General features: G+C 53.8%; 8 protein-coding genes across 8 annotated transcripts; 5 read left to right on the forward strand and 3 right to left on the reverse strand.

Annotated features, from left to right (window-relative positions):
- Positions 1 to 1,356: 1,356 nt before the first annotated feature.
- CLAFUR5_04830 (uncharacterized protein) lies at positions 1,357 to 2,153 on the forward strand (the record flags this gene model as incomplete). Its single annotated transcript, XM_047903978.1, has 2 exons — positions 1,357 to 1,435; positions 1,495 to 2,153. 2 exons carry the CDS (start codon positions 1,357 to 1,359, stop codon positions 2,151 to 2,153), a joined length of 738 nt encoding a protein of 245 aa, XP_047760551.1.
- A 456-nt stretch (positions 2,154 to 2,609) lies between these two features.
- On the forward strand, positions 2,610 to 3,163 carry CLAFUR5_04831 (uncharacterized protein; the record flags this gene model as incomplete). The annotated part of the gene is made up of 2 exons (XM_047903979.1): positions 2,610 to 2,637; positions 2,694 to 3,163. The coding sequence occupies 2 exons, from the start codon at positions 2,610 to 2,612 to the stop codon at positions 3,161 to 3,163; spliced, it is 498 nt and encodes a 165-aa protein (XP_047760550.1).
- Positions 3,164 to 3,225: 62 nt separating this feature from the next.
- Positions 3,226 to 4,118, forward strand: CLAFUR5_04832 (uncharacterized protein; the record flags this gene model as incomplete). The annotated part of the gene is given in 2 exon segments (XM_047903980.1): positions 3,226 to 3,334; positions 3,349 to 4,118. 2 exon segments carry the CDS (start codon positions 3,226 to 3,228, stop codon positions 4,116 to 4,118), a joined length of 879 nt encoding a protein of 292 aa, XP_047760549.1.
- A 400-nt stretch (positions 4,119 to 4,518) lies between these two features.
- On the forward strand, positions 4,519 to 4,773 carry CLAFUR5_04833 (uncharacterized protein; the record flags this gene model as incomplete). The annotated part of the gene is made up of 1 exon (XM_047903981.1): positions 4,519 to 4,773. The coding sequence occupies one exon, from the start codon at positions 4,519 to 4,521 to the stop codon at positions 4,771 to 4,773; it is 255 nt and encodes an 84-aa protein (XP_047760548.1).
- A 2,653-nt stretch (positions 4,774 to 7,426) lies between these two features.
- On the reverse strand, positions 7,427 to 7,870 carry CLAFUR5_04834 (uncharacterized protein; the record flags this gene model as incomplete). The annotated part of the gene is made up of 1 exon (XM_047903982.1): positions 7,427 to 7,870. The coding sequence occupies one exon, from the start codon at positions 7,868 to 7,870 to the stop codon at positions 7,427 to 7,429; it is 444 nt and encodes a 147-aa protein (XP_047760554.1).
- Positions 7,871 to 8,427: 557 nt separating this feature from the next.
- Positions 8,428 to 9,268, reverse strand: CLAFUR5_04835 (uncharacterized protein; the record flags this gene model as incomplete). Its single annotated transcript, XM_047903983.1, has 2 exons — positions 8,428 to 9,095; positions 9,148 to 9,268. The coding sequence occupies 2 exons, from the start codon at positions 9,266 to 9,268 to the stop codon at positions 8,428 to 8,430; spliced, it is 789 nt and encodes a 262-aa protein (XP_047760553.1).
- Positions 9,269 to 9,574: 306 nt separating this feature from the next.
- On the forward strand, positions 9,575 to 10,795 carry CLAFUR5_04836 (Serine/threonine-protein kinase crk1; the record flags this gene model as incomplete). The annotated part of the gene is made up of 1 exon (XM_047903984.1): positions 9,575 to 10,795. The coding sequence occupies one exon, from the start codon at positions 9,575 to 9,577 to the stop codon at positions 10,793 to 10,795; it is 1,221 nt and encodes a 406-aa protein (XP_047760552.1).
- Positions 10,796 to 11,502: 707 nt separating this feature from the next.
- On the reverse strand, positions 11,503 to 12,390 carry CLAFUR5_04837 (uncharacterized protein; the record flags this gene model as incomplete). The annotated part of the gene is made up of 1 exon (XM_047903985.1): positions 11,503 to 12,390. One exon carries the CDS (start codon positions 12,388 to 12,390, stop codon positions 11,503 to 11,505), a length of 888 nt encoding a protein of 295 aa, XP_047760181.1.
- Between the last annotated feature and the right edge of the window lie 286 nt (positions 12,391 to 12,676).

Raw genomic sequence — 12,676 nt, forward strand, 5'->3', positions numbered from 1 at the left:
TGCGCGTCGTGCACAGTCGCACGTCGTGCACAGCCCAATGAAAGTCAACTGTTGCCTAGGTGACATTAGTCGATACTTGATTGAGTAGGCCTAAGTTTAGTGGAGGTGTGCACGACGTGCGACTGTGCACAACGCGCAACAAACTCTTAGTCGATGCTGATTGGTCGGCGCGACCCGCACGTCCGCCCCACTTTCACACTTCACGTCCTCCACGCGAAAGTAACAGCACATTCACTTGCATTGTTCATTGTCATACGCTCTTTGTCAGTAGGATATGCCCAACCTCATCAAATACTTCGTGTTGCAATCGAACGTTTAACACCGAGAACATGTCGTCGTGCTGCCTTACCGTATCGCAGCGCGACCTCGCCAGCCCGAGCTCGGTGGATGATGGCATAGCTGGACAGAAGGCTATTGTACCTCAGGAGGTAGCAAATAGAGATAAGACGATGGGCAGCCTCCATGATCAAGCAACGTATGCTCGAGCACTGATGGCCTAAAGCGTCAAATGTTAGCATATCGTGAGCGGTTTGGGACAACTTCTCGAGGTGTGGTGGCTCTTGGCCTCTTGTTCTCTTGGGTCACCTTTTCACGACTCTTCCTGCCGACACTCCCTCGGGTTTTCCATCCCGCGAATGGGGTAGGCCACAGGACCGCACCCCGGTGATACTCGTGTCAAAACCGGTACGAGTCTGCCGAGGTGCCGCGATGATGAGACACCGCCGCAACCACCCAAAATGATTTGCCGCTGTGAGACGAGCAAACCATCGACCAGCCGAGACTGATCTACCAGGCAACCATCAACCAGCCGAGACTGATCTACCAGGTCTGGATGCTGGATCCGACATCTTTTGGACCTTGGTGTAGATCTACTTCAATGTACCGTGCCGCTGCGACTGTCGCCAGTCCAGCAGTTGAGCACAGTTGTAGGATGAGAGTGGTGTTGAGAAAGGAGGAAGCGAGAGGTCGAGATATGAGAAATACTTATGTGATCGCAGAAGCGCTAACTGCGGAACCTTCCGGCACTTTCGTGGCGGCCACAATCGGTTCATTAGCGCCATTTCCAGCATCGCGACCACGTGTCGCAAACGTAAGGAGACTTCGAGCTGCGCCACCACAGGAGTCTACATGATCCGTTCACTGCGATTCCCGATTTCTGTAATTCCTCATGTGCCAAATACGGACTGCATAAAGTTCCAACGCGCTTGACACCGTGTTCATGCTGCATCGCCCACTCGGCCAAGCTCTCAGAGAAGTTCAGCCCACTGTCATCTCGTACACGGCCATCAGTAGCTGTACTGCGACTGCCCATACCACCTCGATCCCCTGCGTCACCTCACGCGATTGATCAACCAAATGCCTGGCGACATGGAGGACAGACCCGCCGAGGAGAATGACGTTAACGGAGACCTTCGACCAACTACAGATGCTGGAGGTAAGACTGCGCTGACGATCAGCCCGGACCCGATTAGCTAACATTGCACACTATCTCAGCTCTGGAAACTTCTCCGGGCAACTCGAGACCACTCACGGCCGACACGCAGCAAACGCAAGCTGTCTTAGAGCAGCGAGCCGACGCTCTAGTGCTTTCTGTCAACCACAAGCTGCCCTTCACCACCGAGTTTGTTGCGATCAGTGACAAGACTGCTGTCAGCGAACAGCTCAGTATCTTGAGGATCGCCAAAGATCGTCTTGCAGGGCGGATTGCGCGACACAGCAAATACATGCCAGGCTTGAAAGAGTACATCAAGTCCCTCGAGGTTATCATGAGCCTTCTGGACAACGTGGCGCCTACATCGACTTCTACTACTGCACCGAATGAAGCTCTCGCCAACGGAGACTCGGCAATCCTAGAGAAGATGCATCAAGACCTTGCAATGTTGAAGAGACCAGAGGTGTTGAAACTCATTCGTACCAACACAGAGGCTCGCAGAGTCACACTTACCCAGGATATTGCAGCGAAGTCAGCGGAGACAACAGCACGCACCGAGAGTTGGGAAACAGAGACTGGAGGAGTGGAGGATGTGGTTAGTATCAGCAGACTCACGGACGAGATGGAGGCTCTCAAGGTTGAGAGAAGCTTCTCACGCGGCATAGTCGCCTTGGCAGAATCTTGCCCGGCGAAGCTCGAGGGGTTGTCTTACAGTACGTGAGCTTCCCGCACCGATGGTGGCTAGCGAACTTGCCGGTCGTAAAAATGTGGCTTATGTACAATCGAGCAGCATGTACATGCGCTGCCGCTTTCAACAAAGTCACAACCCTGAGCGGAAGCCAGTATGTTCGTGATGAGCCTGGACGTACATGATGTAGATTAAAGCTTCGATTCCACTCTGTGCTCCTCATTGTCTACATTTACGGCTCGATTGATGAGCAATGTTCTCGTGCAGACAATCTCAGGTCACCAGCACGCGACCCCCAGCAAAACTTCTCGGAATTGAGTTCATTCACTTCTGCTTACGTCACTGATCATTAGCGCGTGGCACGGATGATTCCCGTGCCTTATAAGACAACGGCCAAACTGAACTTCATGGACTTTCGACCCACACTTCCACCGTCGCCTGACTACCGCACAACAACACGTACATCATCCACTACTCGACCCGCCGGCAATGGCGAAGAACACAGCACTCCACGACCGTGAGTCAGACCACCAAACATTGAACAAAGACTTGAGACACTGATACTCTTCCTAGTCGAGCCCTTCAACTTGATCTTGTACCAGCCTAACGAGCCAGAGCCCGACGACGATTACGCACGAGACGGGCCTATTGTAGCTCGCCGCACTCACTGGATCGACAGCCCGGAGAGGCCAAGGCCCCCACCTCCAAAGCGGACTCATGACCAGCTCAACCCGACATCACCAGCAAGGCGGCCGCAGAGGTTGAGACGTGACGGTGCAGAGCGACGACCAGCTTCGGCACCAGCCACGCAGGCGGGCAGACTCGCCATACCAGACGCGCCGCTTCGACAGACACAGACATATGATCAAGAGGCAGCAGAAGGAGCTGTAACATCAGAAGACGAGACGATGGATGATGATATCGCGCCAATTCATGAAGGCAGCACAAGGGGCCAACGTACTCAAGAGCAGGACACGATGGTACAGAACATGAGCGAGCGAGCGTGCGCAGCAGCTGTTCGGAGACGCCTACCCGGACAGTGACTTCCTACTACTAGAGGGGGAAGTAACAGTAAGGACAAAACAGGATTTCGAGACCGAACTCGATGCCATTCAGGACCTGGATGAAACGCTGCGAAAGCTGCCCGGCTTCGTCACTGACTACACATATTCTCGCTTTATGGAGCAGCTTATGGAATACCAGTCGAGCTGCAAGTATCTTTGAGCAGCTCTCGCCCGCCTTCCGGATGGCGAGGATGTGCAGACCACTGCGAACTCTACCACTGGCGACGCATCCACTGCTGACGCCCATAACAGCTCCGACTTCGCAGAAGATATCGCTTCCCTGTTCAACAGAGGTTTGAAGAACCACAAAGAATCACGAACATTCGAAGTACTCCGCGCCCGAGCCATCGCTCGTGCAGAGTCCTTACGAGATGAGATCGACGCATTTAAGGAGTCGAACAGGACATACGCAGGCCCCGAGGACCCCGAGAAGCGCAAAGAGCTCATAGACACACTCGCCGCGTTGTACATTGATCTAAGATTTACCGTCGGCTTAGGCAAGCTTGCCACTCTCTTCATGAACGGCGAGACTACCGTCACTGTTGCAGGTGGTGAAGGGGCCGCTTCTCAAGCTGACGCCACGGCAAACCCTCACCCGGTCGGCGAAGACCTCGTAGTCATCGTTCCGCCGTGGGTCAAGGAGCTGCGCCGGCATCTCGCCCGAGTCAAAGATCGTCAGCCGTTGGAGTTCTTCGCCCGCCACGTGTCTGTCCTGCGTGATACTGTCAAGACAGACATTGAGGCATGCAGGGAAGCAAGGCTTGAGGCAGAAACCGAGATGAATTTTGCGAGAAGAGACGGGATTGCCGACAGAATGGAGGGCCACGAGCTACTTGACGATGCTATGGAGGGTCTCGAGTTTGTGGGCGTGAGTATGTTTAGGAAGATGGCGGCTGAGCGTAGTGAAGGAGAGATGATGGAGCTTGACGCTTGAGGTCGGAGTGTCCGGCGAGCAAGGATACGTGACGCGTGAACGACGACTATGATGCACACACCCAGACATATCTATGGGACTCGGGACAGTATAGAAGCTTGGTAGATCTGTAGAGTGTTGCCGATAGAGCACATGCTACGCACTCAAAGTCATGTCAGCGCTTCCAGCTACCCGTATCATAATCTAGCCCAGTGACCGAGTTAGATGTCAGTGAATTGTTTCTCCTGGCATGTGATTCTGGACGAGGGGTACGTTCACGTGCGAATCACGGGCCAATCGGCGAGCTGCTTGAGTATTATGAATCAAGTGGACCTAAAACACTCACTTCTTGTGTCTTAAAGACTTTCCCACCTGATTCGCTTTGATCTACAGAAGACTGCCGCCGCTGTCTATCATCACGATGGCGAAATCAAGAAAACAAAAACGCCGAGAGCGTGCGAAACGAGAGCTGGTTCAATACGCTACTTTTGAGTGTGCTGTCTGCCTAGAGACCTCAGACTGCTCCACCGGCATCAGCATACTCGAGGATCAGGTCTGCACGCCCTGCTTCGTCGAGGAGATCATACCGCAGTTCCACACTGCTGAACGGACTGAATCGCAGTATCCCGTCAAATGGGGCGGCAAAGAAGTCAAGCTCACACCTTATCGGTTGTAGGTTCCTAGATCCTTCTTGAAGAAGTGGGATGCAAGGCAGCGAGAGTACAACATGCCAGTAGGTTAGTGACTGTGACCAGTGTTGGAACACTCACTGCATGATTTAAAAGTCCAGAACATCGCTGATCAGACAGGTGAGCGCCTCTACTGTGGTGGCTCCAACTCGATGATGCCCTCATGTGGTAAATTTCTTGGGTCGAGACATAGATACAACTCTTTGAAGGGATGCGGAGAATGCGGTTGCTCCACTTGCTGGATATGTGAGACCGTGACAACAGACATCGGTAACTTCGACAAGCATAGCTGCGAGGCAGGATTCAGGGCAATGGCTGCAAATCCCTTCGAAGGCCTGGAAAGCGGCAAGCACGATCAGGTAAGATCAGGTTTACCACTCGTCTAGGTCGCGTCAAGTCACCAAGACATAAATACCTTGCTCGTTGGGATCAGTATTGCTAATACTGAACTAGCGGTGTCCGTCATGCAGGACAGCGTTTGAGCTTCGAGATGGCTGCAACCACATCACATGTCTCATGGGCTGGTGCTCGACACATTTCTGCTTTCTGTGTGGTATAGAAGCTGTCCATTGTCGAGGCGGTCACTGGGATGGCGGTCCTTGTCCACTGTATGGCCGCGCTGACGATGCGAACAACCCTTTCGCTGCGCACATTCGAGGGCAAGGCAATCATGGTCATGCGGCTCAGCTAGTCGGCCCACTGCTACAAGCAATACTCAACGAAGGTCCGGTCGAACAACCAGATGTTGACCCACCACAGGGACAGGCCCAACAAGCTCAGGTTGATGGGCCGGCTATTGTACCACAAAGGAACAGGGTGACGACCGTGGAAGAATTTTTGATAAAAGACAAAACGAGCTGTAGCAGCAGCAGAGAGGATATTATAACGCATTTTTGCATGTGAGTTTGGCAAGGATGTCTCGCTAGCGCAACGGTCGTTTTCCGGTCGTACGACTTTCGTGAGTTCGAGCCCCGCGGTGTAGCACGACGATGTTCTCAGAATTTTGCGATCTCGCCTATATCAAAGCCCGAAGCTGCAGCTGCGATGACTGTCGTCCGCACGGAGACGTCCAACAAGAGCGGATTTGCAGGCGAAGTGAGGTGCCGTGAATGAAGTGAAATGCTTAGTTCTTGAGGCGCCATTGTTGTCAGGTAGTGTGAAATATGCCAAATCTCCTGGCTACTAGGTATGTTTCGCGGGAGGGAATGCGTGCATCGTTCGTCATATGTTCAAGCCTCGTCTTGTAGATTTTCGGCATAGACGTGCACAAGGTTCCAAGTGGAGTTCCAAGTGTAGTATGATGCCAGAACTTTCGCCTGACGTCTCCACGAGGATGAGTGCGATCGCCTATAGTATGCCAGCTTATCATCGTAGATCTGTCGACACTATGCATCAACTGGCGTAGCCATGCCCAGTAGCGACGTGCCGACCTCAACCTCCGTCAGCCATACTGCCACCATTCATCCCCAGGCCGCCTCGACCAGATCCTCTACTCACCCAGCAAAAGAACTCCCGCCACAGCAAAGCCATGAAGCGGGCCAAGAAACTTCGGTATCCACGATCATCACCACAATTTCACAAATCAAGCATTGGAGCGGACCGAGCTAACCGTCTTCACAACCTTGAACCTGCGACTCTTGGGTGTTGAAATGCACTGAACTTGTTTGCGCGGAGCTTCCCGCGGACCGTGAAGGGACCTAGTTTACTTCCATGAGTAAGCAAGGTTTGGGGTGACGGGGCCGGAGTGGTGCCGCGCTTCATGTGAAGATCTGGATTCGTGCCCCGCCCTTCAACGGCTGCTGGGGCGTGAGGGATAGCTCTCCGAGTTCGCGTATGGTCTGAAGCAGAGTTTTGAGGTGACCGTCTCAGGCTGTGGCAGATCGAGGTGGAGCGAATCTTGGAGATGTCGTCGTGGCATGAAACGCGAGTATTGCGATCGAATGGCTTCTACACTAATCTTGCACAAGCGCTCGCTCAAGCTGTTGATCTGACCTTCAATTTGCCCATTGCTGAAGTAAGAAGTCAACCACGTCCAATTCAAGTGTCTTCGCAGTATCGATCAGGGGTGCGGGCTTATCTTCACTTCCAATGCACTCTTTGTCCGACATCGATGCGGTGTGCTGAAACCCATGACACCTGCCACCCGGCATGCTCGACTGCTGCCGAGCACTGGACCAGGAGCGAGCTAGAATCTCCTCTGCTAGTTGTGGTGAGGGTACCACTGCTGGTGCGCGAGGAACGGTTGGGTCTGGATCTGTCGTAAGAGTCCATGAATCTGTCCGACGAATCGCACGTGTACTCATTGAGAGTTTGGAAAACATTGGCCGCTGACCATCGGCACGGAGCTGAGCAAGGTAATCTAGCCGTACGTCGGCTGGGGGCCTGCGCGTTCTCGAGGGGCGTTCGTCTTCTGATTGGCTCTCGCTGGACCGAACAAAATCCCGTGCTCGAATTGTAGAGCATGTACAGCGGAGCCGGTCAGTGTAAGCTCTTGCGTAACCATCTCCATGCTTAGCGCTAATGTTGAATGCCAAGTATTCAAGGCACTCATGGAAGCTCTGGCGAGAACAGCCAATCGGTCCCCACAGTTTTGAAGCAGTTTTATGATGTTGTTCCTGAAGGCTGTGGTTCTACCAGAGCTCAGATCTTTTGCTTCCTCGATTCTTCGCGTAATGTGTTCTTGGGCCACTCCAGACGCTGCCTCAATGCCAGTAGCCTGTCAGCTTCGAATGGATGCCTGAACTGCTCCAATGTCGAGAAGACTGTCTGTCCATTGGCATCTGTCTTGTAATATGCCTGGATCGTGTCTCGAATCTGGATGAAGATGTTGCGGCATTGGTCGACTGCTCGATACGCTACAGCTCGGCCTTCGTCGTCGAAAATTGTGGATGCTGCCTCAAGCTCGAGGAACTCAGCAGTCTGTTTGAGGGGGGATTCTACCAGCTTGATGTCTTCGGTTAATGCGTATATGTCGCCTTTGACAGACTTGACATCTTGAGCATGTTTGTAGAGAGTGCTGCAGAGACTCGCGCCGGAATCGGCGACTTGTAAGGCGCCAGTCAGAGCGCTGAAAGGTTCTGCCATGATGGTGAGATCGTGTGGTGTTCTCGGAAAGAGATGTCGACCTAGTTTTAAACGCCAGATTATACACAGACATGTGTGTCATAAACGTGGCTAGGACGGTCTGATTTCAGCGATATGGCGGCACTTGCAGTTCGAGAGACAGCCGCGCGGCAGTCGATATCGATATCTATCATGAGCCCGTCTATAGGGGTTTCATTTCTCCAGGGTTAGTAGTGTCTCAGCTTGAACAAAGCCGCAACTCCACTGTCTGATTGGCCTGACCGAAGGCGTTATGGCGCAAAAGTCCAGATGCTACACTAGCGCTCAGCAGATTCAGACACGTGTTGAACCGGTCCGCAATATTTGGATCTCCCCAGTGACATGGCCATCGGTTGCCAGAAGGGTCGTCGCTGTTGCTCAAAGCATGTCCCGTTTGAAAGCACCCAATTGGCGATCGTGCACAGAAGCGCTTTCCCAGAGAACTCCCATCGCACCGGAGGGTGGCCAGACGACACAAGTGGTACTTCAATGTACATAGTCTGGTACTGTACAGCATCATCATCACCTCCTCAGCACGCCTACCTGGCATTCTTCCTCTCAGCCGCCCGCCTCTTTGCTCTGACCTCGGCGCGCCGTCTCTCACCACCATCGACCTTGTGACCGCGTCTCTGCTCCCACAGCCCTTCCTTAACCCTTAACCTCGCCACGCCTGTGTGCCCCTTGACATACTCGACCCCCGTGCCACCAATTACGTTGCCCTGCACAGTCTTGACACCATTCACAGCCTTCGCCTCCTCCTTTCTCATCCTCTGCGCCGGCCTCATCGCTGTCAAGACACTCCCTTTCACCTTCTCCTCTTTCGGCTTAGGATTCGCTGGATCTTCCGGTAGCACCACCGTGGGTTCTACATTTACGACCACCTTCTTCACGCCCGCGTCTCTTGATACTGTCGCAGGTGCTGGCTTGTTTGTGGGCACTTCTACCACGCGCAGTTCTGCTATTCCGCCCTGAACTTTTTGGAGGTCCCCGCCTATTCCGGTGATCCCGTGACGGAAGCGCTCGCGCCACCAGAGGATGTATCGCCGGGCGCGAGGTGGCTCGATGCCGGCGTCCTTCATCTGTGCGGAGGACATGGTGAAGAGGGAGTCCCAGGTGGGAAATTTGGCGGCGTGAGCGGAGGTGTTGCGGCCGATTAGGGTGAGGAAGGCGGCGGGGTCGGGGACAAATGGAGTTGGTTTCGGTATGCCTATACGTCGTCAGGATGGCAGCACAGCGTATGCAATGCCGTAGGTACTTGCGTGCTGGCGGGAGGCCTTTGTGCATGCTCCGCGTCTGTTGCTGTGCCTGAGATGGTAGACATGTGCTTTGGCGCAGAGGTGAGGGGAGGGACAGGAGGGACGATGCTCGTTTCGTGGCCATGTTGGCGGTGATGGGATGTATGCCGCATCCGATGGTCGTGAGGGACAAGGAGCACTCCGCACGGCACTGGCGTCGATGTGCACGCGGAGGTGATGGCTTTGCCGCATGGGAGGCAACAGTTCAGGCCCACACGGACTCCGCCTCTGGTTGTAGACACATGCCAATGCCGACACATCCTCATTCACAGCACTGCTCTTCTCGATCTAGCCGATAGAAGTGAGCACAGAGGCTTCCAATTATGGCACGATAACAGCGACTCCGAGTACCGACCGTCCTGCAACACCACCACCACCGACGACGACAACCATGGCAGTCCCACCCAAATCCCCCAAATCACCGGCTCTCGATGTTCCACCCGAACCTCCCTTCACACGCATCAAGCTCTCACCCCAACCACCTGACTCGAGTGCGCGATCCTCACCTTCAAATGGACCAGTAGTGGCAGACTTGGCAGAGCACCTCGACCGGGAAGAGCGCAACAGTTACATCAAAGGCAAGCTGCTTGGTTCCGGTCAATATGCCGACGTCTTCAGCGCCCACCGCGTGCATGATCCGAGCAAGCTGGTCGCCATCAAAAAGATCAAAATTGGTGCAGAAGCGAAAGAGATGGGCATCTCCTACGACAGTCTGCGCGAGATCAAGTTCCTGCAAGAGTTAGACCATCCCAACATCATCAAGCTGTTCGCCGTCTTCAGCACGAAGAACCAGAACTTGAACTTGGTATTGGAGCAACTACCCCAAGGCGATCTATTGAAATTGATTCAAGACTTCGGAAACATCTCATACACAGCCGCGGACATCAAGAGCTGGATGTTGATGTTGATGCGCGCAGTCCATTTCTGCCACGCGAACTTCATTCTCCACCGCGACATCAAGCCCAACAACTTGCTGATAGCTGCTAACGGTGAGATCAAACTCGCCGATTTTGGTCTGGCACGGAGTTTTGCCGACCCATACCAACCCATGACCTACAACACCATCACGATCTGGTATCGACCTCCCGAGCTCTTCTTCCAGGCACCATACTACGGCGGAGCGGTAGACATCTGGTCCTGCGGCGCGGTCTTCGCAGAATTGATCACTCGCGAAGTTATGTTCAAAGCGTGGCCAGAAAGCGAGATCAACATGGTGAAGATGATATGCGAAAAGGTCGGAACGCCGACTGAGGAAAACTGGCCTGGCGTAAGCAGACTGAAAGGATACGTCACGCCATCTGATATCATACCGCTGAAGAGTAAAGACCACTGGCTTGGGCAATTCAGGGCTATTGGGGAGGTCGGGGTGGATCTTCTGATGAAGATGTTGACGCTGGATCCGAGGGTGAGACTGGATGCAGAGCAGGTCTTGAGGCATGAGTTTTGGACTGCCGCGCCGAAGCCGAGTAAGCTGGCAGATCTGCCGAAGAAGGGAGGTGGACTGGAGCAGATGGGCGAGGACCTGGAGAGGAGAGGCGGAGAGCAGCCGAGTAAAGATGAGAGCAGAGGTGACAAGGTGGCAAGAAGGATTGACTTTGGTGCTATGAAGTGATGAGATTATGGGCACACGAGTTGACGAATGCTACGATTACTGCGATGACCAGCGCCACTACTCCGCGAATTGTGAACTGAGCCACAGAGTTGGATACGCACCCTAACGGACCGCTGGAGACTCTTGGGGTCCGGCCTTTGTCCATCGCTGCATAAGCAGGTCAACATCGTCGAAATGATCGTCCGACCAATCAGACGACGGGTCACGCTCAACCATCGTAGACGGAGATCGAGAATCGGCATGTCCTGCGTGGCCATTGTGCATGCGTGACTTCCCCTGAGTAGAGATCGACCGGAAATCCCACGGGCCTCCTGGCATCATGACGCCTTCGGCGCCTGCCATCGTTTCATCATAGAGGACCCCTCCTGAAACAGGCCTTGCTGCTTCTACACCTGTCAACTGTGGAGGGCGATGTGGAGTTTCCTGGTCTTCCTCCCGATAAAAGCGCTCACTCGAAAACCGCATGAACAGATATCTCATTATCCTCCTGATCAGCGAGGCATGCAGGTGGCGACGAATAGCTGTGGGTTCGGAGCCGTCATCCCAGAGATAAGACTCGACTCTGTATGTTTGCGACCTATACACAGATATGCTGTGGCGGAGGCGCGAGACCGCGTCTGATGTTTGTTCGAAGCCAAAGACAATACCGTACTCGTCAATGCTGGACCCGCGCTTCCACTCCTCTTGGGTGTACTGTACGCTGCTACTCAGGGCCGCAATTGCTCCTGCACATCGACTGAGGCTCGTCGCCATGCTCTCTCATCACGAAGCCTCGGTAAGGAGGGCTTGATGGCGTTCATGCTGTACGGCTGCTTGAAATCGTGTTCTCTGATCCCTCGGCATGTCTCTCTTAGGTCGTGATTGCCACTGCTCGTCGCACGCTTTGCGTACAAGGGCCGCGGCAGATCCAGATCATGCATCGTATCTGCATCAGAGCCTGACTGACATGACTTGGCCGGATTGGTCGGATTTCTTGGCATCGCAACAAGTGACAGCCCCTGCATACCTTGCGATGCACTCTCCGTCTTCGGCTGTAGTTGACTGAATGCAGCTGCTAGTACCTCATACTTCTTCTCAGCATCCGTTTTGGCCCGAATCATGGTCTGAACCTCGAGTTTTGCAACCGCCATGGCTTCTTGATCTCCATTTGCTCCAGCGTTGGTGGTGTTGGCCGCCAGACCAACGATTCCGATCATCACTAGAAGCGTCGTCTTCCGCTTCTCGAGGTTCGCTCCAAGGAGTTCGATCTTCTCCTTCTTGTTGAAAGCATACTGGAGCCGGGCAACAGTCTGTCCCTTGCTATGCATGCTTGCAACCGATTCGCGAACATCATTGAAAGCATCTTTCGTCCCGTCTAGTATATCTTGGAAGTCTGCATCCATCTCGTGCTGCTTCAGATTGTCTGTCGACTGTATCTGGGTATGTGCTCGTTTCAGCACTATCGACAGAAGTCGAATGTCCTGTGCAACAACTCGCAAGTCTTTCGGCGCATCTTTTGCTGTGAGGACGAAGTTGTGTATCGACTTGGCCAGAGAGAATCCCATTTCTGCCACCTGCAGCACGCCGGCTGTAGCACTGATGCCGTCAAGCGCCATTGTGTATGAGTATTGCTACAAATGAGGTTGACGTGCGCATTGAAGGCTTTAATATCGAGCTGAGCTCCTCCGTTGCTTCGCCCCATTGGCAATGTTGCACAAGTGGTGGCGGAGCAGTACGCCACGACCCGGAGCCGTTACCACAATCTCATACAATCTTCAGGCGGGCTCACGCGGTGGCCTGCACCTCTGATGTTGTCCACTTCCTCAGCAACTGATCTACCTGGTCGAAGGGACTGTCAAACCAATCCTCTTCACCATGGTCACCACTGCCAAATTCTTGCTC

Source organism: Fulvia fulva, chromosome 4 (assembly GCF_020509005.1).
Source record: "Fulvia fulva chromosome 4, complete sequence".
Lineage (NCBI taxonomy): Eukaryota > Fungi > Ascomycota > Dothideomycetes > Mycosphaerellales > Mycosphaerellaceae > Fulvia > Fulvia fulva.